A 24,013-nucleotide genomic window follows, 5' to 3' on the forward strand; every position below is an offset into this window, starting at 1 on the left:
GCCGGGAAGGCCGAGCGGACGGAAAGTGTAGCTACCGCCCCCTGGAGCTTGGTGGGATAATGGCAAATAGAAGTGTTGGAGACGTCCAGGGAGGTGCTGTGCGAGTATTGCAGTCGCTCCGACCGAGAGGGGAGTTCAGGGGAGAGCAATAGAGACATGATCTGGGCTAGAGGGGCCAGAGATCGGTAGATTGCGCGGCTAGAGAGGCCGGAGGTAAGTGGCTGTAAGAAGTCGGGCGGACCCGGAATCCAGAGGAAACGGGACCATGACTTATGCTTATCTCTTCAAGTACATCATCATCGGGGACACAGGTAACCTGCGGGCGACTGCCCTCACGGCTGGGGCGGGGATCCGAAGTTCACAAATCGGGGAGTGGGGCGGGGCTCATTTAGTGGGCTGGGCGATTAAGTGAAGAGCGGGCGGGGGCGGGGCGGCCGGGGGCGGGGCTCGGGGCTCCCCTTCCCCAGCCCCGGACTCCCGGACTAGAGATTGTTCTTGGGCCGCGTGACTCTTAGAACGTGCGTCTTCCTCTTTTAGGTGTGGGGAAGTCATGTCTCCTCCTGCAGTTTACAGACAAGCGGTTCCAGCCTGTCCACGACCTCACAATAGGTAAGTCCATCTACCTGTCCCAGAAGAGAGAATGAAACCTGACTAGCTGAAGTGGAAAGTTAGCAGGCTTCGGTATTGGAAGTAAAAAGTTCCCTTTTCCTATTTTTAAGCTAGTCCAAAGTTACGTTAAATAAAGAGTGACGAACTAAATGGTGATAAATGGGGAGTGGTGTAAAGGGGAGTAAATCATTTAAAGGTAAGTTCAGAGATGGGCGTGAGGTATGGATTCATTGTCGTGGGTTTTTTTTTTTTTCCTCCTTAAATATAATTTGTGTGTTTATGGAAAACTCCACGAAAGCTTAATTATTTATTCAAAAACTCACCTTGTTTTGCGGTTAGTGCAAACCTCACGTATGTTTTTCAGAGTGATCACCAACATGCAGATTTTTGTGTGTGTTGAAGAGGAAAAAGTAAATTTAAAGAGCCCTGCCAGACTTAGAGTTGGAAGGTAGATGAAACAAATGACTTTTAAAGAAAAGAGTGTAGTAGAATTTCAAAATCACATTCATGACCATGGAAGGCGTAAACATTTACTGCACATTTGTGTTGAGGCAGGGCCTGCTAGGACTTTAGCAACCCCTTCCTTCTAATCTCCATAACCCTACTCCAAATGAATAATGTATATGGAACCAGCTTTCCAGCCATGGAAATGCAGTTTCTGGGTAAAATCCCTAACTCCCATTCATATCATCCCAAATCCCACTTTATTGAAATCTGAAGCTACTTCTCCCAAACACCTTATTCAGAGCCAAATAGCTAATGGGGTTAATTAAAAAGGAGTTAGAGAATAACATCTACAGGTAAATCTTTGTAAGTTAATATGAAGTAACCACAGTGTAATAGGTGCTAATGATACATAGTACTTTACCAGGCAAACATTGTGCCTGTCCATAAGTAGCTTACAGTCTTCCAATGTAGGAGGTGGGGCTGGGGCAATACTGATAAGTAAATTCCTATGGTAAAAGGGGAGGAGAGACTGCAACCTCTATCTGGAAAGGCTGAAAATTGAATGAACAGGAGTTACCCAGGCACAGGGGTGGCAGAGATGGAAAAGTGCTCAGGGCAAGAGAGAATAATATTTGCAAATGCTCAGGAATGACAGATCAGGCTACCTTTGGAAAACAAAATAATTTAATATGGCTGGAGCATGAAATTTCAAGTGGAGAGTGGCAAAAAATAAAGCTAAGAATAAATTAAGGACCAAGTTATGAAACAGCTGAAGGTAATGAGCAAATGACAAATTTTAAACTGGAGAGATGAGTGATCAGGTTTTTGCCAGAGTCCTGTATAGGCTGTGTTTCTTTCTGAATTCAGAGTAATGTACCAAGATAAGATAGTTGGATAGAAAATATGTGCAAAATATAAGGATCTCTGAATGCATAACTGGGGGAAGTTGCATAAAAGACAATTTTATTTCTTAATTCGCCATTGAAATTCCATTTCTATTGTCCAGAAAGGAAAAAAAAAATCTAGTGACTTTTTTTCAATAGCTATCACTGTTCTTGATGAAATAGTCTAGAATAGTAAGAAATATTTTTTATATCTTAATAACTGCAGCATCTTAGAGTTGAGAGAGATAGTCCAGATAATGTGTGGGACCACTGAATAGGCACCTATCAGCCCTTTAGCAGAAGCTACATTAGTGCTCTTTCTTATTTGGAAATCAGAATTCCTCTACTAAGGTACTATATAAACATAGAACATCGGACAAATTGTCTGACTTAGGATGAAGTATTTTCAGTTTGAGCGACCTTCAGTTTTAAATTTTGTCCTGACATTACTTGAAAGAAGATGAATGCCAGGTAAACCAAAACCTTTATTCAGACTATCAGTTTCCATACTCTATGAGGAAGGCTATTTTCTGGTGAACTGTGGGACTCAGTAGAGATCTGCAATGTATCATTCTTGAGAAGCTATTTCTTAGGTAGGCTCTTTTCTCAAACAAAAAAATTACGGAATTGCAAAAAACAAATATTGGACTAGAGCATGACCTTGAGAAAATGTTAGGAAATATTTCAAAATTTTTAGATCTTTTAAGAAGTTACAAAATTAGGGGCGCCTGGGTGGCACAGCGTTTGAGCGTCTGCCTTCGGCTCAGGGCGTGATCCCAGCGTTATGGGATCGAGCCCCACATCAGGCTCTTCCGCTATGAGCCTGCTTCTTCCTCTCCCACTCCCCCTGCTTGTGTTCCCTCTCTTGCTGGCTGTCTCTATCTCTGTCGAATAAATAAATAAAATCTTAAACAAAAAAAAAAGTTACAAAATTAAACATTAATTACCTAATGAAATTTAAGCATTAACATTACTAAAAATTTATTTACCTTTTCTACTTTTTTAAAATTTTTTTAAAGATTTTATTTGTTTATTTGACAGAGAGAGAGGCAGCCAGCAAGAGAAGGAACACAAGCAGGGGGAGTGGGAGAGGAAGAAGCAGGCTCCTAGCAGAGGAGCCCGATGTGGGACTCGATCCCGGAACGCCGGGATCACGCCCTGAGCTGAAGGCAGATGCTTAAGGACTGCGCTACCCAGGCGCCCCTACCTTTTCTACTTCTTAATTAGTTTCATCTCCATAATCTGCTTTTTGGTTACATTCCTGAGGTCATTATCACCTAGATTACAATTCTTACTGCTAGGACGAAAATGAAAATTTAAGAAACACAAAATTAATTGTAGTGAATAGCAGCAATGGGCTTAGTGGTACTGAGTGCAGACAGAGGAGTCAGTTGGCACATTGGGGAAAAACATGAACCTCTCAACATGGGTGATGTTCGTGAGAATCACATCCTTTCTTTTGCTCTTCCTTGACAGGTGTGGAGTTTGGGGCCCGTATGGTCAACATTGACGGAAAACAAATCAAACTGCAAATCTGGGATACGGTGAGAGAGAACAGGATAACTTAGTCCCTGACCAAGATCCAAACAGAACAGTAAAGGCTGTTGTGGGGGCAAGGGGCTATGAGGGTGGGGCTGACGGTGGAGATGAGAGTAAGGGAAGAATTTTCACTTTCATCTGTTACAGTTAAAATTCTGAATACCGTATCTTTGTAGTTTTTATTTATTTATTTTTTAAGATTTTATTTATTTGAGAGCACTAGAGGGGGGGAGGGTCAGAGAGAGAAGCAGATTCCCTGCTGAGCAGGGGGCCCAATGCGGGACTCTATCCTGGGACTCCAGGATCATGACCTGAGCTGAAGGCAGTCATTTAACCAACTGAATTACCCAGGCGCCCTGTATTTTTATTTTAAATTACCCAAGTAATATATGAGTTTGTCCTAGTAAAAATAAAAGCAAACAGTATTAAGTATATAGAGTAAAATGTGAATGTCCCCTTTCACATACATAAACTTCTTCTTCCTTCCATTCCTGGTTTCTGCCTAACCGGTGTGAATGTTTCAGTGCTTACACTTTCAGACTTTTTCTTTGTGTTCAGATACATACACATGTACAAATAGATGGTAATGGTTTTGTTCTTGTTAGTTTTACATGCAAAGAATCATGGTAGAGTAGACCTAACTATGTGAATTAAGTTTTTTCTTTAATAATTTCTGTTTTGGATACTTCCATGTTGATACATATATCTCTACCTCATTCCTGTTAACCACTATATAGACTCATAAAAAGTCTGTATCGTCATTTATTTAACTATTCTCCCAATGATGGAAATTCGGGTTTCCAGTTTTCACCTTTGCAAATTTTCATTGAATGTCCTTGGTTACCGCATCTTTATGCAAATGTTTGAGAATTTCTGTGGAATGCCTGCCCAGAAATGGAAATTCTGGGTCAAAGGTTATGCATATTTTAAAATTTGACAAATGTAGTCCTTCCAAAATTTAGCTTGACTTAGTATAATTTTGTTTTATCCAGATAAATTGCTTTTATGTGTATTATCTCATTTGATTTGTATCTTTCTTTTCTCTAAGGAAAACAATACCCTGTCTTTATTTGAAGTTAAAGGAAGGAAGCGCAGAGTTCTTAATATTCAGCTAAAATCTGTTTTTCTTTACTTATTATTTGATTCTTTTTTTTTTTCAAAACTCAGAGCTGAAGCCCTCATAACTGTAAGCAGTACACAGTGATATTTCCTTTTTTTCCTCCCTTCCCCCTCCTCCCATCCTCCCATCCTCTGTCTCCCTACACATGCAGGTATCTGTCTTAGTCTTAAAAGTACAGTTGATCCTTGAACAATATGTGTTTGAATTGCACAGGTCCGCCCGTGTGAATTTTTTTCAATAAATGTACTACAGTACTGTAATGTATTTTCTTAACGTTTTTATTCTCTAGCATATTTTACTGTAAAAATACAGTATTTAAGGAAATAATATACAAAACTTACTGACGAACATGGTATGTTATGGGTAAGGCTTCTGGTCAACAGTAGGTTATTAGTAGTTAAGGTTTGAAGGAGTCGAAGTTATACAAGGAATTTCGACTTTATGGCAGCCAGACTCCCTAACTCCCCTCTTGTTCCGGAGTCAACTGTAAGTTAACTTGCTGCTCTAAGCCCTTTTTGCAGAGTCTTTTTCTGGTGGCCTCTAAGGTTGTTAACATTTTTGGGTGCACTGATTCATTAAGTGCTTTTAGCTAGGATCATATTCTCTTGTACATTATGTGGTTGTATTTGCAATTATTTTAATAACCTTTTGCCCTTCTGATTAGACTTTACATCCTTAATAGTGGAAGCACTAACCACATACCTCTAAATCTTCCAAACTTGTTCTGTTGACTAGTTTTGTCTCTAGCCTTTTCCTCCCAACTAAGCCCAATAGGTATTATTCTATGTCTGTTGCCAAGGTTAAGTTCATATATTTCTTAGACAGCTGTCACTCGTTCCCTTCTCCTTTTATTGTTTAGGCCCAAGGGTTCTTTGTCACTGTTAACCCAGGTATGTATATTGCAACTCTACTTTTATTATCTCCTGGTTTTTATATTTCCCACATAGATAGATTTGTCTCCCTAAAGAGGCCACAGGACAAATTCTGAGCAGATGACAGAGTGAGGCCTATAGATGTCAAGACTGGTAGTATCTAGTTCTGCCTTTTTAACTTAAACCGCTACCATTTCTAAAAATGGGTGTTTTCATGCCAGGAGACCCAATTGCTGCCAGTTAGTTGTATGGCCACAGTTATGAGAGTGTCTGAGCATTGGTTTTCTGGCTTCCGTGTTTTTTTTCCTTACATGGTAACATGAGACAGTGGATCATAAAATAAGAAAGTTGAGAGCCACTGCTCTTTTGACAAGATCCTGAAGGACCATATGGCCTGATAGGCACTTGTGATGCAACTGGCCTAGTTCTTTTCTGTTCCCTTTTAATAATTGTTTTGCAATTATACTAATCTCTGTTGAATCATAAAAAGATACGAGGTTTCAGAATATTAAGTTTTCTATTTGAAAAAAAAATTTTTTTAAAGATTTTATTTATTTATTCGACAGAGATAGAGACAGCCAGAGAGAGAGGGAACACAAGCAGGGGGAGTGGGAGTGGAAGAAGCAGGCTCATAGCAGAGGAGCCTGATGTGGGGCTCGATCCCATAACGCAGGGATCACGCCCTGAGCCAAAGGCAGACGCTTAACCGCTGTGCCACCCAGGCGCCCCTGTATTTGAAATTTTTAAGCGATTCCGGCCTATAATGTAGTGTGTTTCTTGTCTGCCACTCTCTGGGCAAGCCTGATCATTTTTTCCTTGTCAGCTCTGATCTACTCATTGCTTACCCACCTTGGCTTCCCATTTTGTTGACCCCATTCTCTCACATACTCCCAAAGTCATCCTACGTGAAAATATTTAGGGATTACCATGAAGGAAATTTTTAAAGAGATCAAGTTACCCAAAGTTTTTTGTTGTCACTGGTTCTGGTTATTGATAAGGATTTAGAGAGCCATATTACTTTTTGGGTTTTTTTTCTTTTTAGTAGGCTCCATGCCCAATGTTGGGCTTGAACTCACAACCCTGAGGTCAAGAGTCGCAAGTTCCACCCAATAAGCCAGCTAGATGCCCCTAGACAGCCACATTATTATCTCTTTTCATTCTGTACATGTAATTGCCCAAATAACCCATGCTAAATGAATAGGCATTATACTGTAGTTAGTATAAAATACTGGTCAATCCCAAATTCCTTTGTATTTTACTTTAGAATGCATTTTGAGTCTTAGAAAATGAGCCTTTCTGGCTTTGTAGGAATTGATACTTCAGACTACAGTTGACCCTTAAACAATGTGGGGATTAGGGGTATCAACCTCTGTACGGTCAAAAGTCTGCATATGATTTTTGACTCCCCAAAAGATTAACTACTTTTTTTTTTTTTTTTACTTAATTTATTTATTTTAAGTAATCTCTACACCCAACGTGGGGCTTGGGCTTGAACTCATGACCCTGAGATCAAGGGTCACATGCACTTCTAACTAAGCTAGCCAGGCACCCCCAAAAACTTAACTACTAATAACCTACTGTTGACCAGAAGGCTTACTCATAACATAAGAAATGGATTAATACATATTTTGTATGTTATAGGTATATATATGTTATGTATATTTTATGTATATATTAAGGTAAGCTAGAGAAAAGAAAATGTTATTAAGAAAACCACAATAGAGGGGTCCCTGAGTGGCTCAGTTGGTTAAGTGTCTGCCTTTGGCTTAGGTCATGATCCTGGAGTTCCAGGATCGAGTCCCACATCAGGCTACCTGCTCAGCTGGGAGTCTGCTGCTCCTCTGACCCTCCCCCCTCTAGTGGTCTCTCTCTCTCTCTCTCTCTCTCTGTCAAATAAATGAATGAAAATCTTCAAAAGAAAAAAAAAACATAAGGGAGAGGGGTGCCTGGGTGGCTCAGTCAGTTAAGCATCTGACTCTTGATCTCAGCTCAGGTCTTGATCTCAGGGTTGTGAGTTCAAACCCTGCATTGGGGCTTAAAAAAAAAATTTTTTTTTTTTTTTAAATAAAGCCATAATGGAGAGAAAATGCATTTCTAGTCCTGTGCTGTAAAAAAAATCTGTAAGTGGACCTGAGCTGTTCAAACCCATGTTGTGTGAGGGTTGATTGTATATATCTTGAAACCATAAACACGATTCTTCCACTTGGGAGAAATTCAAAAGGTATTAATTCTCTTTATCATACCTCTATCTTAATTCTTTGCTGCTTCAGATTTGTTTAATGGGGTTGGACAAAGATACCTCAAACCAACGCAGATTGAACCACTCACTCTTCCTAGGCTATTGCTTCAACAAAGGTTCATGAACTGGACTGAGATGAAGAAGTAAAGGGATTTTTTTTTATTTGTTTGTTTTTGTTTTTTAATTAAAAAAATACATTTTATTTATTTATTTTGAGAGAGAAAATGAGTGGGGGTGGAGCAGAGGGAGAGGAAGAAGCAGACTACCCACCAAGCAGGGAGCCCAAGGTGGGGCTTGTTCCCAGGACTCTGGGATCATGACCTGAGCCTATGGCAGATGCTTAACTGACTGAGCCACCCAGGCGTCCCAAGGATTTTTTTTAATATTGATTTATTCATCTTAGAGAAAGGAAGCATATGTATGCAAGTAGGGGGAGGGGGCAGAGGGAGAGGGAGAAGGAGACAAGCAGATGCCCCACTCAGTGGGGAGCCCAACATGGGCTTGCCCCTTGACCCTGAGATCATGACCCGAGCTGAAATCAAGAGTTGGACACTTGGTGCACCTGGGTGGCTCAGTCGGTTAAGCATCTGCCTTCCCTCAGGTCCTGATCAGAGGGTCCTGGGATTGAGCCTCACATCGGGCTCATTGCTCGGTAGAGAGCCTGCTTCTCCCTTTCCCTCTGCCTACTGCCCTCCCTGCTTGTGCTTTCTCTCTCTCTGTCAGATAAATAAATAAAATATTTTTTAAAAAATGGTGCACTCAACCAACTGAGCCACCACCCAGGCACCCAAGGGATTTGGTTTTAAAAGGCATTTTCTGATGAGCCTCTGGTAGTATTTTTAGCTGCTAAAGTTAAATGCTGCCATGTGCTTCAACCATCACATAGGCCTACCTCAAGATTTCCCTTTAGTTCCTACAAGGCCACAGGGAGAGAGGGGCCTTTCAACAGTAGCATAAGAGGAGAAAAAGTAAGGTAAAAGCAAAATGGGAATCAAATCATTTAAGACCTAAAACTGTTAGGGACTAAATAAAACGTTAAGTGAACTCTTAGAGGGGAAAAGTATGTTTTAAATCTTAAAGTATCATTAATATTACCAACAAAGTTCTTTTTTTTTTTTTCAAGATTTTATTTATTTATTTGAGAGAGAGAGACAATGAGAGAGGAAACACAAGCAGGGGGAGTGGGAAAGGGAGAAGCAGGCATCCCGCTGAGCAGGGAGCCTGATGCGGGGCTGGATCCCAGGACCATGGGATCATGACCTGAGCCAAAGGCAGATGCTTAACAACTGAGCCACCCAGGGGCCCCTACCAACAAAGTTCTTTAGAATTATTTGTGATTTTGATGTTCTAAGAGGTACACAACACACTAAAACATTTGTGTGACTCTTGTAGAAAGAGAGTCTCATGTTGTTAGGATTAATGTACTGGAATTCTCTTCTCACCTTCAAACCCAGGTTTAGATTATGTGATGTAGTGGCCAATAGAACAAACCTTTGTGCCAGGTTGCACTAAGATCCTAAGTTTAATTATGGATTCAGCACTTATAGATTTTATAATTTTTGGCCAGTTACCCCTTTGAGCTTCAGTTTTCCCATTTGTATTATTATTAGTATTCACTGTTACTGTTATTTTACTATGAGAAAGCCATTCTCCCCCCATCTTTAAAATATGAATAGTAGTTTTCCTTCCTAACCTTTATGTAGGGATATGAGGATAAATGATTTCAAGAATGTGAAAACTTTTTTTCCTTTCTTTTTCTTTTTTTAATTTTAAGATTTATTTATTTGTGGGGCTTGTACTGAGGACCCCGAGATCAAGAGTCGGATACTCCACCTACTGAGTCAGTTCAAGAATGTGAAAACTTCTCTAATGGGACAGATTCAGTGCCTAGAATATTATTAGTAATAATATACTATTATTATTTAAAAGATGTTTTTGCTTCTTGTAAGGAGGGAAAAAAACGACAACTATTCCATTAAGAAAGCAAAAGTACCCAGTATGTGGGGGCATTAATAAATAGATAGCTCAGTTATAAATATCTTGGCCCCATTTGGAAATGAGATTAGAGTGTGAATATTGTGGTTTTGTTTTTTTTTTTTTTTTTTTTTTTTAAGGAAGAGTCTGTGCTGGGCCCTGTTCCTTATTTTTATTTGCTATACAAGATCTCTTGGTAGTCCTGCCTTTAGTAGTGGAGCACTAAATGTCAGTTAGCATATGCCCAATTTAAGTCCTTTGTATCTCACTGCTTTTCTGCATTGACCCATTGGAATGAAACTGCCATTAGCCAGGGTATTAACATTCTAAGATAAGTTTCCTTTTTACAGATAAAAGAATTCAAACAGGTTAATGTGATGTGTTCGGCATCATGTGGGGATTGAAAATGCTCTTGAGTTTCTAGTCCTATTTCAAGTTGTTCTTTCCTAGGGGATATTGGAAAATGTATGAGAATGTCTTCAATTGTCGCACTGACAGTGGAGTGCTACTGGCATTTAGTGACTGGGAGCCAAGTATGCTAAACACTCAGCAATTTGATGGACAGTCTCACAGGAACAATTGTCCCACTCCCAATGTCAACTGTGCTTCCATTTAAACATGTTAATTTCCCGCCTGGACATCTCTCTGGGTGGTCAGTTTTCTTTCTCTAATTCTCTTATTAGAAGTTCTTTTTTAAAGTTAAGTCCTTTTTGTTAGAGTGGCATGTGATCAAGTCCTTTTTCTGGAAATAACCTGGTTTTGTTGGGATTTTTTTGTTGCCATGTTGGTGGGAAAGGCTGGGCAAGAATCCTTCCGCTCTATCACCCGTTCCTACTACAGGGGAGCAGCTGGAGCACTGCTAGTGTATGACATCACAAGGTGAGTCAGATCAGGTGGGCAGGAGGGAGCCTTTTCCCCATGTCCTTTAAATCTTTTTCTTTTCTGTCTTCTGGTTCTGGTAAGAATGCTAAAGAGGAAAGGCTTCTCTAATATTTTGTTCTACACATGTAGCTTTCCCCCTTTTCCCATGCATTTGGAATTACTTCGGCATTTTGAAACGGATCTCTGACCCACTTTCTAAACTTTTCTGCTGTAGGCGTGAAACCTTCAACCACCTGACCTCTTGGTTAGAGGATGCCCGGCAACACTCCAGCTCCAACATGGTTATCATGCTGATTGGGAATAAGAGGTAAAATTTTATTTGTAGGAATAATAAGGACCAGAAGTCATGTACATGCTCTATGGACATTGACTTACTTGGTCCCTAAACTTTTTTAGTTTATGGTGCTCTTCGTAAAAAATAAAAATAAAAAAATAATTGTGGTAAAATATGCATAATGTAGAATTTACCATTTTAACCATTTTTTAAAAATTTTATTTACTTAGAGAAAACACATGCACCAGGCTGGGGGGCAGGAGGAGAGAGAGAAACAGAGCACAAGCAAGAGGAGCGGCAGGCAGAAGGAGAAGGACAAGCAGACTCCTCACTGAGCAGGAAGCCCACGTGGGGCTGGATCCCAGGACCCGAAGTCAGACTCTTAACACACTGAACCACCCAGGCACCCCAAAGAAACTTTTAATTGCTTTAGATTTACATTTTAAAAACTCTTGAATTTACTGAGGGAATATATTTAAAAAAACAAATTCAAAGTGTTAAGGCATAAACTTTGTAATTTACAGGTCTACTCCTCTGCCCCCAGTGCCAATTCTGCCTGAGAGGGCAGCTCACTCTATACCAACCTACAACTAAAGAATGAAATAAAATAGGTAAACACTAAATATTGTACCAATTGTTACAAGAAGCCTTAAAAAAAATTTAGGGTCTGGGGCGCCTGGGTGACTCAGTCGTTTAAGTGTCTGCCTTTGGCTCAGGTCATGATCTCAGGATCCTGGGATCCAGCCCTTTATCAGGCTCCCTGCTCAGCGGGGAGCCTGCTTCTCCTCCCTCTGCCTCTTCCCCCCCGCTTGTGCTCTCTGGCTCTATCTCTCTGTCAAATAAATAAATAGAATCTTAAAAAAAATTAAAAATAATTTAGGATGGAAAATTTATCTGTTAATATCTTACACAGTTTCACTCCTTCCTTCTAGAGTAAAGAGTGAATTGAAGGCTGAGCTCTAAAAAAGGTGCTCATCTGTCCCTCTCCCCACAATTCCTCCCTCCAGAAATGTGTGGAACTAATGGTTTCCTGTTGCAGGTTTCCTGCAGCAGCCACATAACAGGGCTCCATGGACCATCCCCATGCCCCGGAAAACAGAGGGGATTCCCAGCCTTTGTCCTCCATGGTGCTGAGTATCACCAGTAGTAGAGGGTGAGAATCTTAAGCAGACTCCACACCCAGTGCGGAGCCCGACGTGGGGCTTGATCTCACGACCCTGAAATCATGACCTGAGCCAAAATCAAGAGTTGAATGCTTGACTGGCTGAACCACCCAGGCTTCCCGATTTTGTACTTGCTTTTTATCACAGCAGTTGCCAAAAACTCAGGTTACACATAACATATGCAAATATTGAATATTTTGAATATATTGAATATTTTGATCTGACAGTGACCTTGTGAACTGTCTTAAGCTTATGATTCATGTGGTGTTCTGATGTTGAGTGTTAACAGTGTTTCTCTCGGAAATTTATCCTGTGGCAAAAAAAAAAAAAAAGGCATCCTGTGGCACCCTTGTGGGTTTGTAGCAGTGCCTAGAGTGCACCATTTGAGAACTGTGGGCACAAATTTATTGTACTCATTTGTTCGAACTGTTTTAAATGTCTATCTGCCAGACCCTGAGTGTACAAGGTGAGAAAAAGAGTCATGCCCCTGCTTCTTTGGAGCTTATAGTTTATTGGAGATATAAATATTAAATATAAAAGGGTATATATCTAATTACAAATTGTGAAAAATGCAGTGAAGGAAAGAAAGGGTGCTATAAAAGAGAGTAACGGTACCTATTTTTAATTGAGGGTGATAGTTACTCTGGAATTTGAAGGATAGGTAAGAGTTCAGTGGGCACAGTTTAAAAAAAAGTATCTGATGGGGAACAAATGGAAAGTCTTGAACTGGGAAGAACCTTGGCAAGGTCATGGTATTGAAAGAAATCAGTATGGTTGGGCTGAGTCAAGGGGGAATGGTACCAGATGAGGTTGGGAAGGTAGGCAGGGGCCAGAAATTGTAGCACTTTCAGGCCTTAGGAAGAGATGTGGATTTTATTCTAAATACAGTAGGAAGCTTTTAAATAAGAGTTTTAAGCAGAGATGTGGCTTGCTTAGATTTTAAAAGATCACTGTGGAGGGGAGCAGGGGTTGAAGTGGGCTGTTCATTTCAGTAGTCTGAATGGTGGTGTGGGCTCGGGTGATGACACCAGAGAGAGGGGAAAATGATGGTGGTAAGGTGCATTTTGGAAATACCTCGCTTTGGGATGAACTGAGTATTTGGAGTGAAGAAGGAAAAGCTGTTAAAATAACGACGTCCTAAAAAAAAAATGATGTCCTGGATCTAGCTTCAGTCCTCTTTGGCGATGCGGAAGCCTGGGGCAGAAACAGTTTTGCGGGAAAAGATCAAGTTCTATTTTGATGTATGTGTGAGGTGCCTTTTACACGTCAGACTGGAAATGAACAGACGAAGGGACAAGAGATCTGGAGCTTAAAGGAGCAGCTGGGCTAGAGGTAGACATTTAGATGGGTAGTCTTCCCTGGTTTTCACCCAGCTGGTAAATGATAAATACACATTTTCTAGATTTGTTCTTTTTCAGTGGGCTAACTCTTTGATTTCATTTCGTGGTTGGAAAACTGGAAATCTCTGAAATGCACATTTGCAGTTAGAAAAATGAAAACCAGTCCATCCTTACCTTTGTCTGCAGCCTTTTATCCTGTCTTGTCATAAAGTCTTTCCATGCCACCTGATTCTCTTTCTCAGTCTGTAGCTCTTTTTTCCCCTCTTATCACCTAACTTTATACATATCATTTTCGTCTTGAGTCTTTTATTTCCCTGGTGGCAAGCTGCTATCATGTTAATGAGTTTAGGCAGCTGTGTTCTCCTTATTCCTGGCACTCTCTATTCTTACAGGTTGTTTCAGTAAAAGAGGAGGACACTTACCACTGTGGGATGGGGCATCTCTGACTTTTCTGCCTTCTAACACATGGAATTTCCCTTTCATCTTCTTTCCTTAACTCTCACTTGGATCTCATTCCAAAAAGAAGCATGGGGCACAGTGAGACTTGAGTAACTATGGGGCTTGCCTAACTCTTTATAAACCTTTTTCTCTATAAGACAGTAAGGTATTGGGGCACCTGGGTGGCTCAGTCAGTTAAGCGTCTGCCTTCAGCTCAGGTCATGATCCCAGGGTCCTGGGATCGAGCCCCACATTGGGCTCCCTGATCTGCAGGGAGCCTGTTTCTCCCTCTCCCTTGCCTGCCACTCCCCCTGCTTGTTCTCTCTCTCTCTCCCTCTCCCTCTCTCTGGGTCAAATAAATAAATAAATAAAATCTTAAAAAAAAAAAAAGTAAAGTAGTATCCTCAACCACGCAGCACCTGTCGTGAATTTGAAGAACCATTTTCCAAGAAGCTACAGAAATCAGTAACCCTGTACAAGAGAATGTCGTGCAGGGTCTGCATTCTTTATGTATTAACTAGTGGTTGAAACAGCCATGGGATTCTTTTAGAATAAGAGTTTCTTCTTTCACTTGGATCTTTTTTTAGTTTTCTCCCCAATTAATCTCTTGCAGTGACTTAGAGTCCCGTAGGGACGTGAAGAGAGAAGAAGGAGAGGCCTTTGCCCGGGAGCATGGACTTATCTTCATGGAAACTTCAGCCAAAACAGCCTGCAATGTTGAAGAGGTACCACTTGGGAAAAAGTAGGGAGAGCTTCTGAGAGATGATACCATATCTTTATTCTTTTTCTTTTTTTTGTTGATCTTTATTCTTTTATTCAGAATTTTCTTCTGTAAGACCAAAGGTAAGGAAAGGATGTCTTGTGGTCACATTGACCGTATGTCTCCCTTTAAGGGAATTGTCTTTTTTTTTTTTTTTTTTTTTGTCCTTGATTCCTACATTGGAGTTTTACTTTTACCTTGTGTGACATGAATTGGTAAGTGTGGATTAGACATCAGTGTTACTTGTAAATATTTTGGTTGGGGGGTCTCATAGGTTCTACTGTAGTCGTTCTGAAGTCTGCTACTGACTATATCATGAGTAATTAATTGAGAACAGAACATGGTGGTTTTATTTGGAAAAGGTGCCACTCTAGGAACGTGTTGGGTCAGTATCAAAATACCATGTAATCCCCCCCCTTTTTTTTTTTTTGAAACAGAGACTTTTGGGGGGACCTTCTGTATTTTTACTCTGGTCTCTTAATGGTTCCTAATTCACCTTAGATATCCAAGTAGGAATAATATTTGTAACACCTTTTTCTAATTTTTCTATCTAAACTTGAGCCTAATAATATGATTTATGTCTCCTTTAGGCCTTCATTAACACAGCCAAAGAAATATATAGGAAGATCCAGCAGGGTTTATTTGATGTCCACAATGAGGTGAGAAAGGGTGAGGGGGCTGACAGTTAACTTTGCTTTGTGTTAGAGAGGATAAGAAATCCTCTAGAATGTAAGCATTTCCTTTCTAACATCATGCTATTTGAAGCTATGCCAATTCATACTTGATTTTTTTATGTAGGGACACAGAAATCTGTCATCAGTTTCTGTTTTTTTCCTCAACTCTGGGGTCCAGAATGCTTAAAGAGATGATTAGTTGTTAATCTAAAATGTTTATACAGTATGGGAAGTTTTCTTTGCAACCTCAGTTTTTATTATCCCAGTGCTTAGGGGTGATGTAATTCCTAATTTCTCAACAGGGCCGTTTCTATAAAGCAGATTTTGTGGCAAAACAAAAAAGAATTATATGCTAACATCTACCCTCTTACCTCCTCCCGCTCTTACCTAATCTCATCCTGATTCTGCACATAGCTATGAAACCTAAATATAACAGTCACCTTAAAAATGGGCACAAAAGACAGGTGCCTGGGTGATTCAGTCAGTTAAACATCGGACTTTTGATTTCCACTCAGGTCAGCATCTCAGGGTTGTGAGATTGAGCCCTGCGTTGGGCTCCTCACTGGGCTTGGAGGCTGCTTAAAGATTCTCCCTCTCCCCCTTCCCCTCCTCCCGCTCTTAAAAAAAAGGGCACACGAGTCACTTGTATTCATCCATAATACTTATATCTGAGCTAGTCATCTCATCTTTATTGTTGAAGATTATTGTTCTGTAATAGTTTGGCTAGGGCACATGGTTACCTGCCAAAGCCATATCTGCTTCTAGAAAATGTAATTTCTGATTTCTCTTTTTATCCCTCTCTTTTATCCCAATTACTTTAGCACTGAGGTGGGAACTCTTGCCTCTTTTCTTTTACAGGCAAATGGCATCAAGATTGGTCCTCAGCAGTGTATTTCAACATCAGTAGGACCCAGCGCCTCCCAGCGGAGCTCTAGTGAAATAGGGTCCAACTCCGGCTGCTGCTGAATATCTGGCCTGGACTCTTTTTCCTTCCTGGAACAGCTTCAGATCAATAGGCTTAAAGAAAGAGGTCTTACTTGCTTTGGCTGAGAAAAGCCTCTTTTCAAGGTGTGATGTTTTGCCTTTCCTCTTAAAGACCAGGGAAGAATTTGGGCCCTTACTGACCTGTCCTCCTTCAGGGACGTGAGCTTTCCCTATAGATTAGGGCTCTTCTCATCCTCCTATTTTAATTTCTAAAATGTTAGGATCAAAGTTGATTGTCATGGTAGCTGAAAAATAAATCCTTTTGTAAGCATACACAATTGGCTTCCCACCAAGAATTAGTAACAAGGGTCTAGGACGTTTTTCTGGAGCACTTGATTTTACTGGGATCTGGCTGGCTGGCCTTTGGATGGTGGATCCTGTATCTAGGAATTTCATTGATTGTTTTCACTTGCCGCTTTGTAAGAGTTCTTGCAGAAGGCAGTCGCTTCTACTTGAACTGCTCAAGGATGCTGAATAATTCTCTACCATCCCATTGCTAGTTTCTTTGTCTCAGAGTAACTATAAAACTTCTGAGAGCAGTGGAGTTGCTCCTGGACCTGTGGCTACTTATCATCATTACCTAAAGAAAACCTCTTTCCCTGTTTGTTTTAGGGACCAGACCTAACACTGCAGTGTCTTTCACCAAGTTAACCCCCTACTGTTTCACACTTCTCAACGAGACCTATGTAGACTTTCTACTCTAATCAAGCTAATCTGCTTACTGGACATGACATATTTACTTGCACTTCTAGGCCTTTGCATATGCCCTACTCTCTGCTAACATTATACTCAGTCCCCAAACTTTTCCTTCAGAAAGCCTTCTTTGACCTAGGAACTTCTAAATAATTATTGACCCAGTATCCCTTAAGCTTTCATATGTTTATTCATATGTATATTTATTTATATTTATGTTACTTTGTAAATTTGTTTTGTGCGTGGACTCTGTCTCCCATATAGGCTGTAAGCTCCTTGAGAGCAGGAACTGTGTTATCCCTTTACTTTTGTAAGCCACTCCCTCCACTATTCCTTCACAGTGCCGAGTGCTACTCATTATGTGATCGTTGGACTTGGCTGACATACGTAAAGACTTGGAACAGGTTTCTTGTAGACTGCAGAGGAGACAAAAGGCCTTAGAGTCATCTCTTTGGAACTCAGTCTCTTCCATCTGCTTACACTGGATTCCATATTGCTCTCACCCCGCCCCTCTCTCCCTTCCTGGCTCTTTGCCTCTGTTCCATGCAGCATACAGTATACAGTAAGGCTGTCAGCTTCAAACAGTCAAATAAGTGGGTACCTCTCCAACCATTTTTCTGTTAAAGAGCATATACTACTATCCTAAGCAAATTCGCCTTTGCTTCACTCAGCAGGCAGCCTTCTGGGTCAGTTTTGTATCTTTTGCCTTGATGTCCTGTTCTCTTCCACAGCATTGAGGTCTCATGAATTTTTCTAATTTTTTTGTTGTTGATGAATTGTTTCATTATTAAATATATGCATGTATCCAAGCTGCTCATAGTTCATGTGTTCTTTCTTATTTTATCCCAACTATGTGTAGATACTTTCCTTCTAGGAAATTGTATCAAAAGTATTGGAAGAAGCCTCCTTGAGATACACTCATTTTTTTTTCAAGTTGTTATTTAAATTCCATTTAACATACAGTGTAGTATTAGTTTTAGGTGTACAATATAGCAGTTCGGCACTTCATACATCACCCGGTGCTCATCACAAGTGCAGATACATTCATTTTATACTAGATTTTGCCACCCTGTAGTAGTAATAATAGTTAATACTACCATACAGGAAGTTGGAGGACATTTGGGGTAGTGCTTTGATTATGCTTTTTTACCTCATTCCAAAAAGGATTTGAGGCTGTTGATTTGGGGTTAGCCTGTCCCCTCAACGCCTGAGACAAAACTAAATATAACTTTGTAGTTTCTGTACAGAAACTCACAACCCCCAAGGATTCTGTCATTGGTTTAAAATTATGGAAAGTGAGGGGTACCTGGCTGGATCAGTCAGAAGAGCATTGGACTTGATCTCGAGATTGTGAGTTCAATCTCCATGTTGGGTGTAGAGATTACTAAAAAAAATTAAACTTAAAAAAAGTCCCAAACACTCATAACCTTCTATACTTGGGTATTTCACCAATGTAAGGAAACCATGAGGGGTGCCTGGGTGGCTCAGTAGTTAAGCGTGTGCCTTCGGCTCAGGTCATGATCCCAGCATTCTGGGATTGAGCCCCACATCGGGCTCCGGGCTCAGCGGGAAGCCTGCTTGGGCACATTCATGACCTGTATTGATCATTGCTGGTGTTTGGAGTGAAATGGTCATGAAAAATTATAGGAAGTAAATTCCCAACCCCCATGTGAAGAATGGTAGTTATGAAGTAATAAGGATGTTTGGCTTTTAAAGGCCTGCACCATGGGCACCTTTCTGGCTCAGTTGATAGAGGAAGTGACTCTTGATCTTAGGGTCCTAAGTTCAAGCCCCACCTTGGGAGTAGAGCCTACCTTATAAAAAGGGGGTAGCAGGACCCCTGGAAATCCTATTTATAGCAAGCAGTCTAAATCCTACTACTTTTGGTCATTGCAGATAGTAAAAATTAGTAGAGCAGGCCACAGCCTTTCCCTTTTCCATAAATGCCTGTGACTGGTTCCTTTGATAGGTTTATTTTTAAGCAAAAAGAACCTATTGGTTTTCATTCCATAAACATAAGTAAGATCATTGCTGTATACGCATCTACAGACAAACTCCAAAGGCACAGCTGGTAAATTGTTTTGGTAAATTCTAATTCTAACCTCAAATTGTTAAAGATGATAGCAGTAGCCCCAGGGAAGTTTGGGCAACAGGTTTTGCTCCATATACAGGGAAATGTATTTGGCCAAGTCTTACCACTTCTGTGATAAAGTATTGCTTCCTATGATTCCTTTCCGTCTCTGAGTTCTTATTTTGTGTGACTATGCATATATGTTATTCCTTGAGAAATTCCTTTAATGATCTGAAAGGACTCCCTTCATTCACAAGTTAAAAAAGCAAAACCTTCCTGTAGCAAGTTGTAATAACAGTAGAAATTTATACTAGGAAATACAGGGAAGTCTCATTGAGCACAAGAGAATTTCACCTACAATAAAAATTTTTTAAAAAGATTTTATTTGACAGCACAAGCAGGGGGAGCGGTAGACCGAGGGAGAGAAGCAGGCTCCCCGCTGAGCAGGGAGCTGGACGTGGGGATGGATCCCTGGACCCTGGAATGATGACCTTGAGCGGAAGGCAGACCTTAACCGATTGAGCCACCCAGGCGCCCCCCACCTACAATAAAATTATTTCCTTTTTAATTTAAATGCTGTTACCAGGAAATTATTCTCTGCAGCCTATGTTTCTAAGGCTGTCCCCTGAGGGCTCTCTTTACAAATCTCTCCTCCAAGGCTTCTAGCATGTGCTCTATCGGTAGTCACACATAATTTGGGTCTGTTGATGAATTTGGGTCTTTAAGAAAAAATTCTTCCCTAAATCCTGTTCATTTATAAGAGACTCGCAGTCTTCTGTACTGCCAAACCCAACACTGGAAAACTTGGCAAGCGAAGCATTAGGATTAGAATCACCTAGAATAGATACATAACCTACGTTGCTCTTATGCTGACATTCTGAGGGGTGAGGTGTCTATAACGGATTATCCTAGGACTGTGAAAATCCACTCTCATTCCAAAAAATTGATTTTTGTTGCTGCTTTGATTTGGTAAGATCTCTTCACTCATATTGGGGGGGGGTTGCCTCTAACCGCATTAAGCTCTATTCCTGACCATCGTAATTGGGGACATTCTGATTACATAAAGCATATTGGGCCTGGACCTAAGTAGTTCGACAGAACTCCGAAAAGGGCTTCAAATTCCTTAAATGCTCCTTCCTCTTCCCCGTCCCCAAGGCACCGGCCGGATCCAAGATGGCTTCCCCAAACAGGTAATTAAGTGTTTTAGTTTAGAGCGCCCCCACCGGCGGGGGTCAAAAAAAAAGATGCCGAGAGGCCTGAACGCCTGTGAGCTGAGCAGTCAAAGGCAAGCTGCCGCCAGATTTTATTTTCAATCAGGCATATCCGTGGTTGCCTACGTACCCTTCTCAGCCTTTTAGGACCTCCCACCCTCGGGAGACTTCCTGGATGGCACTCACACTACCTTGCTGGAAGAGGCCGGGCGTCAGCCCTGCCATTGGTGGGTGGCAGCGTAGGTGGGCGGAGCCGAGGGAGAATGGACTACCAGCAAGCTAGATTGAGGCGAGGGCTGGCCATGCTCCGCCGGAAGGCGCCTTGTTCTCCGAAAGGGTGAGTTGAAACGCTGGCTGGAAAGGAAGCACCAGGACTTGTTCAGGTAGGCTTCCCGCTCACGCCTGCTCATCAGTGCTGGTCCAAGAGTCTTTGCAAAACTAAAGCTCTTAGAATTGGTTTCAGTAACTCATCCTCCTCCTTGCTCCCCCGCTCCTTACCGGTCCCCCAGTTGTGAGGGATCAGGTGCTGGGTGATGCTCTGGACTGAACCATTCTCCTTTGTGAAAGGCCGGGGGAGAGGGCGGCTGCTGGGCCGCGGGGCCCGAGTCGGGGCAAGCCGCGAAGGGGCCTGCCCCGCCGCTGTGGGGTTTTTAGGGCTTGTCATTGCATTACTGGGCGTGGTGTAGATTTGAGGCAGCTTCTTGTTCTCCTTGCCCCTTCAGCGGAGAGAAAACTCCCCGGCTGCGTTTGGTTACTCCATACTTTGGTCTCAGAAGTAGGAGGTTAGGGTTTTTTTTCTTCTTTTTCTTTTTCTTTCTTTCTTTCTTTCTTTCTTTCTTTCTTTCTTCTGTATTTTAATAATAAGGGTGGGTAGGAAAGCTTGGCGTGAGCGTGTGCACATTGTTATACATTAATAGGTGTAATTTCTGTGGGTCTTTGGGAGGGAATATCAGGCTTTTGGAGAGTGTCTAGAGATGGTGGGAAGAGAGGCGCTCAAGCTTTGCATCTCCATTGACAGGTCTGCAGAGCTTACTGGTCTTCTGTTGCATTATGTAAACTCTTCACTAGCAGAAGACCCCTCCCCCTGCCTCCGAGCGAATGCAGTTTCTTTATTTACCTGTCTCTGGTGTCGCAGGAAATTTTCCAGCCATTGCAGCAGCTGTGCAAGTGCAGCAGCTCCTGCCCTTTAGGGGCAGTCCTGAAGTGATTAAGGTCTTTAAAGAAGTGTATAGTGGAGGTGTACGGGCGTATATATGTTTAGCGGACCAATCTTTTTTCAATGACTGAGCGTAGTGAGCTAGGAGTCGAAGACTTAAGAACTCGATGTCTTGTCCTAATGGAATTGCCCCAAATTCCAGCCAGAGGAGCTGCGTTATCAGTGTCCATTGCATCGTACTCTCACACCAGCATCCACAAATTATTTCCTCTTCATGTTGTTCTGATCCTGTCAGTTCAGTCGGGGATTCTCTGACTGGGTTATCCTTAGAGTCGGCTGAGGTCCTATCCAGTGTGGGACACTTTAGATGCTAGAAGGTGAGTTTGGGATTTGAATAAGTTCCTCTGTTAGTTAATTAGATAATGTCTTATGCTTAGGAATTTCTTTGGTAGTGCTCACCAAATAGGCTTCAGAACAAATTGTGGTATTTTGGACTTATCCCACCCCTTAAAGAGAGTTATAAAGAAAACATTTTCTATTTAAGAAGACCTGGGTTGCAAGAGTGGCAATGCCAGTGGGTCTGCAAGGCATGATGAAGGACATTGGCCTTGTGAAGAGACAGGCCTCGGGGAAGGTCTAAAACTGAAGTAGCCAAGGTGTAATGGATTGGGATGAGGAATTTGATGGAGCAGTGTATGGGTACTTGCACAGTTCACACCTTCCCCATGTTTGATCTATCCTGTGCATCTGTCCTTTTGTTTTTGTCAGTTCCCAAATTGACAAAATCCATTTATTTAGACGTGGGTCGAAAATGATTGAAACAGTAGAAGTCTGTTGAACTGGTTGTGAATCACCAGGAAACGTAGATCGTGTATTTTCTGGGATAGTCTTCTCTGCAGCACCACCAGGTGATGGGGTGGAAGAATCTTGGCATTGTGGTTACCACCACTGCAGAGTTTTGACTATGAGAGGAAAAAAATCTGACATTTTATATGAAGGGTCTGATAGGTAAGATAGAGTTTCCCATAGGTAAGGTAGGATGGTGAGGGGGCATCAGTCTTTAAAAGAAACTATTGTACCCATCTCCTTTGAAAAGGGTTTTTTTTTTTTTTTTAAGCTAAACTACCACTTAATTTGTGGGTTCCAAGAACTGTACTTGCTTACTGAAAGAATGAGATTTGATATTGTCACCTGTGGAAGGACTGTAACATTTTTTGAGCATTGAGATGAATGTTAATGCTTTGAAGATACTGTTTGTCCACTGCCCTGCAAGAGTTGTTTTCTGAGCCTACATTGAGCCTGGTACCTGGGGAATAAACAAACATATTTTCTGGCCCCTCATCCTTCCCCCTAAAAGTCACTCCACTTCTGGAGTTGCATTTGGGCAAGTCCCTGATGTGCAGGTCTTTGCGTGACCCGCCGTGCACTGTGGTGACCAACCTAATTTTTACTGTTTTACCATTAGCAGTTGATTCACTGATATAGCATCAATTCAGATTTTACTTGGTTTAACTTTTTGTGTCTCCCCTTTAATTAATTTTTTATTCTTTTTCTCACAGAGTTGATGGTCTTCCTTTCAAACTTCTGTTACAGTTTTGTTCACTTTGCTTTTTGTTTTAATTCACTGATATTGTGCCTTTTTTGCTTCTGTCTTGTTGAGGCCTTTTAAGAGATGCAGAGAGACCCTGGTTTTCAAGATGTGTTCTTTTGGTATCTGGTACGCAAGTGACAGTTGTATTTTTATATAACAAAGCTGTCGTATCCACCGTTTACTATTGCCTAAAGGTTTTTTTTTTTTTTTTTTTTTTTATCATTTATTACGTTCTAAATTTTATCCTGGATAACCTTTCCCCACCTTAACCTCTGTTTTGTGTGTACAAGTGTATCAAGTTGTAATTGGGCTCTTTTTTGTATTTTCTCACTCTTTCATACGGCCTTTAAATTTTCATTGTATTTGTGTTGCAAAATAAGTCTGCCTCTTTGTAGTTGACTGGATGTTTTCAATTTAAACTACAAAGTACGTTCGTCTCTGAGATGTCTCATGAAGCTCTTCTGTAGGTAACACTTCTTTTGCCCTCTTTATTATCCATTACTTTCTGTCCTTCATTAGGCTCAAAACGGTCAACTTTAAAATATCTTTTTTTTAGACTGATAATTCTATGCCTTTTATTCAGTTTTTTTAAAGACTAATTTTAAAATATCTTAATTCTTGTCTTCAGATTGTAGCAGGAGCTTTTAAAAATAAAACAATTAATTTCTACTTACCAATGTATGTTACGATATAATAAAAAAAAATCCAGCAGACATAAACAGAAAGTAGACTGGCAAAGATAATTGCTTTACATTTATCTTCAGCAGGGAGGGATATATTGGAATATATTCCAAGTGGTAGAGTGATATAGGGAATCTAGACAATGTTCTAACCCCTTCAAATTCAGACTATCCAAGTATATTCTCATTAGTTTGTTTGATAAGTTTCCAGAACATCAGATTCACTCATAATCAAATGAAAGTACAAAAAACCCCCCAAAATTTTAAAAATTCCTTATTCTTATGCATAATTATTAGGAAAAGATTGGTTTTATCATTGAAAGAATGAAATATCCCTGGGGCACCTGGGTGGCTCAGTTGGTTAAGCGTCTGACTCTTGGTTTCTGCTCAGGTCCTGATCATGGGTCAAGGG

General features: G+C 41.0%; 2 protein-coding genes across 6 annotated transcripts in view; both read left to right on the plus strand.

The window, feature by feature from the left end:
* Position 1: 1 nt before the first annotated feature.
* On the plus strand, positions 2–17,701 carry RAB2B (RAB2B, member RAS oncogene family). Of its 2 annotated transcripts, XM_045784845.2 has the most exons (8): positions 40–311; positions 538–609; positions 3,417–3,484; positions 10,481–10,563; positions 10,781–10,873; positions 14,395–14,506; positions 15,132–15,200; positions 16,074–17,701. In XM_045784845.2, exons 1-8 carry the CDS (start codon positions 266–268, stop codon positions 16,179–16,181), a joined length of 651 nt encoding a protein of 216 aa, XP_045640801.1. In that variant the 5' UTR covers positions 40–265; the 3' UTR covers positions 16,182–17,701. The 2 variants fall into 2 exon arrangements, with proteins under 2 accessions (XP_087715164.1, XP_045640801.1); XM_087859038.1 differs by lacking the exons at positions 14,395–14,506; positions 15,132–15,200; positions 16,074–17,701 and adding an exon at positions 11,071–14,386 and having other exon boundaries at positions 2–311.
* A 2,753-nt stretch (positions 17,702–20,454) lies between these two features.
* Positions 20,455–24,013, plus strand: part of CHD8 (chromodomain helicase DNA binding protein 8) — a 58,689-nt gene continuing 55,130 nt past the window's right edge. For all 4 annotated transcript variants that reach the window (XM_045784929.2, XM_045784933.2, XM_045784931.2 and 1 more), the window contains exon 1: positions 20,455–20,557. The gene's annotated coding sequence lies outside the window, so the exon portion shown is untranslated. The remainder of the gene's footprint in view (positions 20,558–24,013) is intronic.

The sequence above is a fragment of the Ursus americanus genome, chromosome 35 (genome assembly GCF_024610735.1).
Source record: "Ursus americanus isolate L20-20 chromosome 35, mUrsAme1.1.p, whole genome shotgun sequence".
In the NCBI taxonomy this organism is placed as follows: domain Eukaryota; kingdom Metazoa; phylum Chordata; class Mammalia; order Carnivora; family Ursidae; genus Ursus; species Ursus americanus.

What these genes read in the sequence shown, in the direction of transcription:
- RAB2B (XM_045784845.2), top strand. Translation starts at nt 266, where the DNA reads ATGACTTATGCTTATCTCTTCAAGTACATCATCATCGGGGACACAG. An exon ending in ATGCTGATTGGGAATAAGAG is followed by an intron (nt 10,874 to 14,394) that starts GTAAAATTTTAT and finishes AATCTCTTGCAG; the next exon opens with TGACTTAGAGTCCCGTAGGG. An exon ending in CAGCCTGCAATGTTGAAGAG is followed by an intron (nt 14,507 to 15,131) that starts GTACCACTTGGG and finishes TGTCTCCTTTAG; the next exon opens with GCCTTCATTAACACAGCCAA.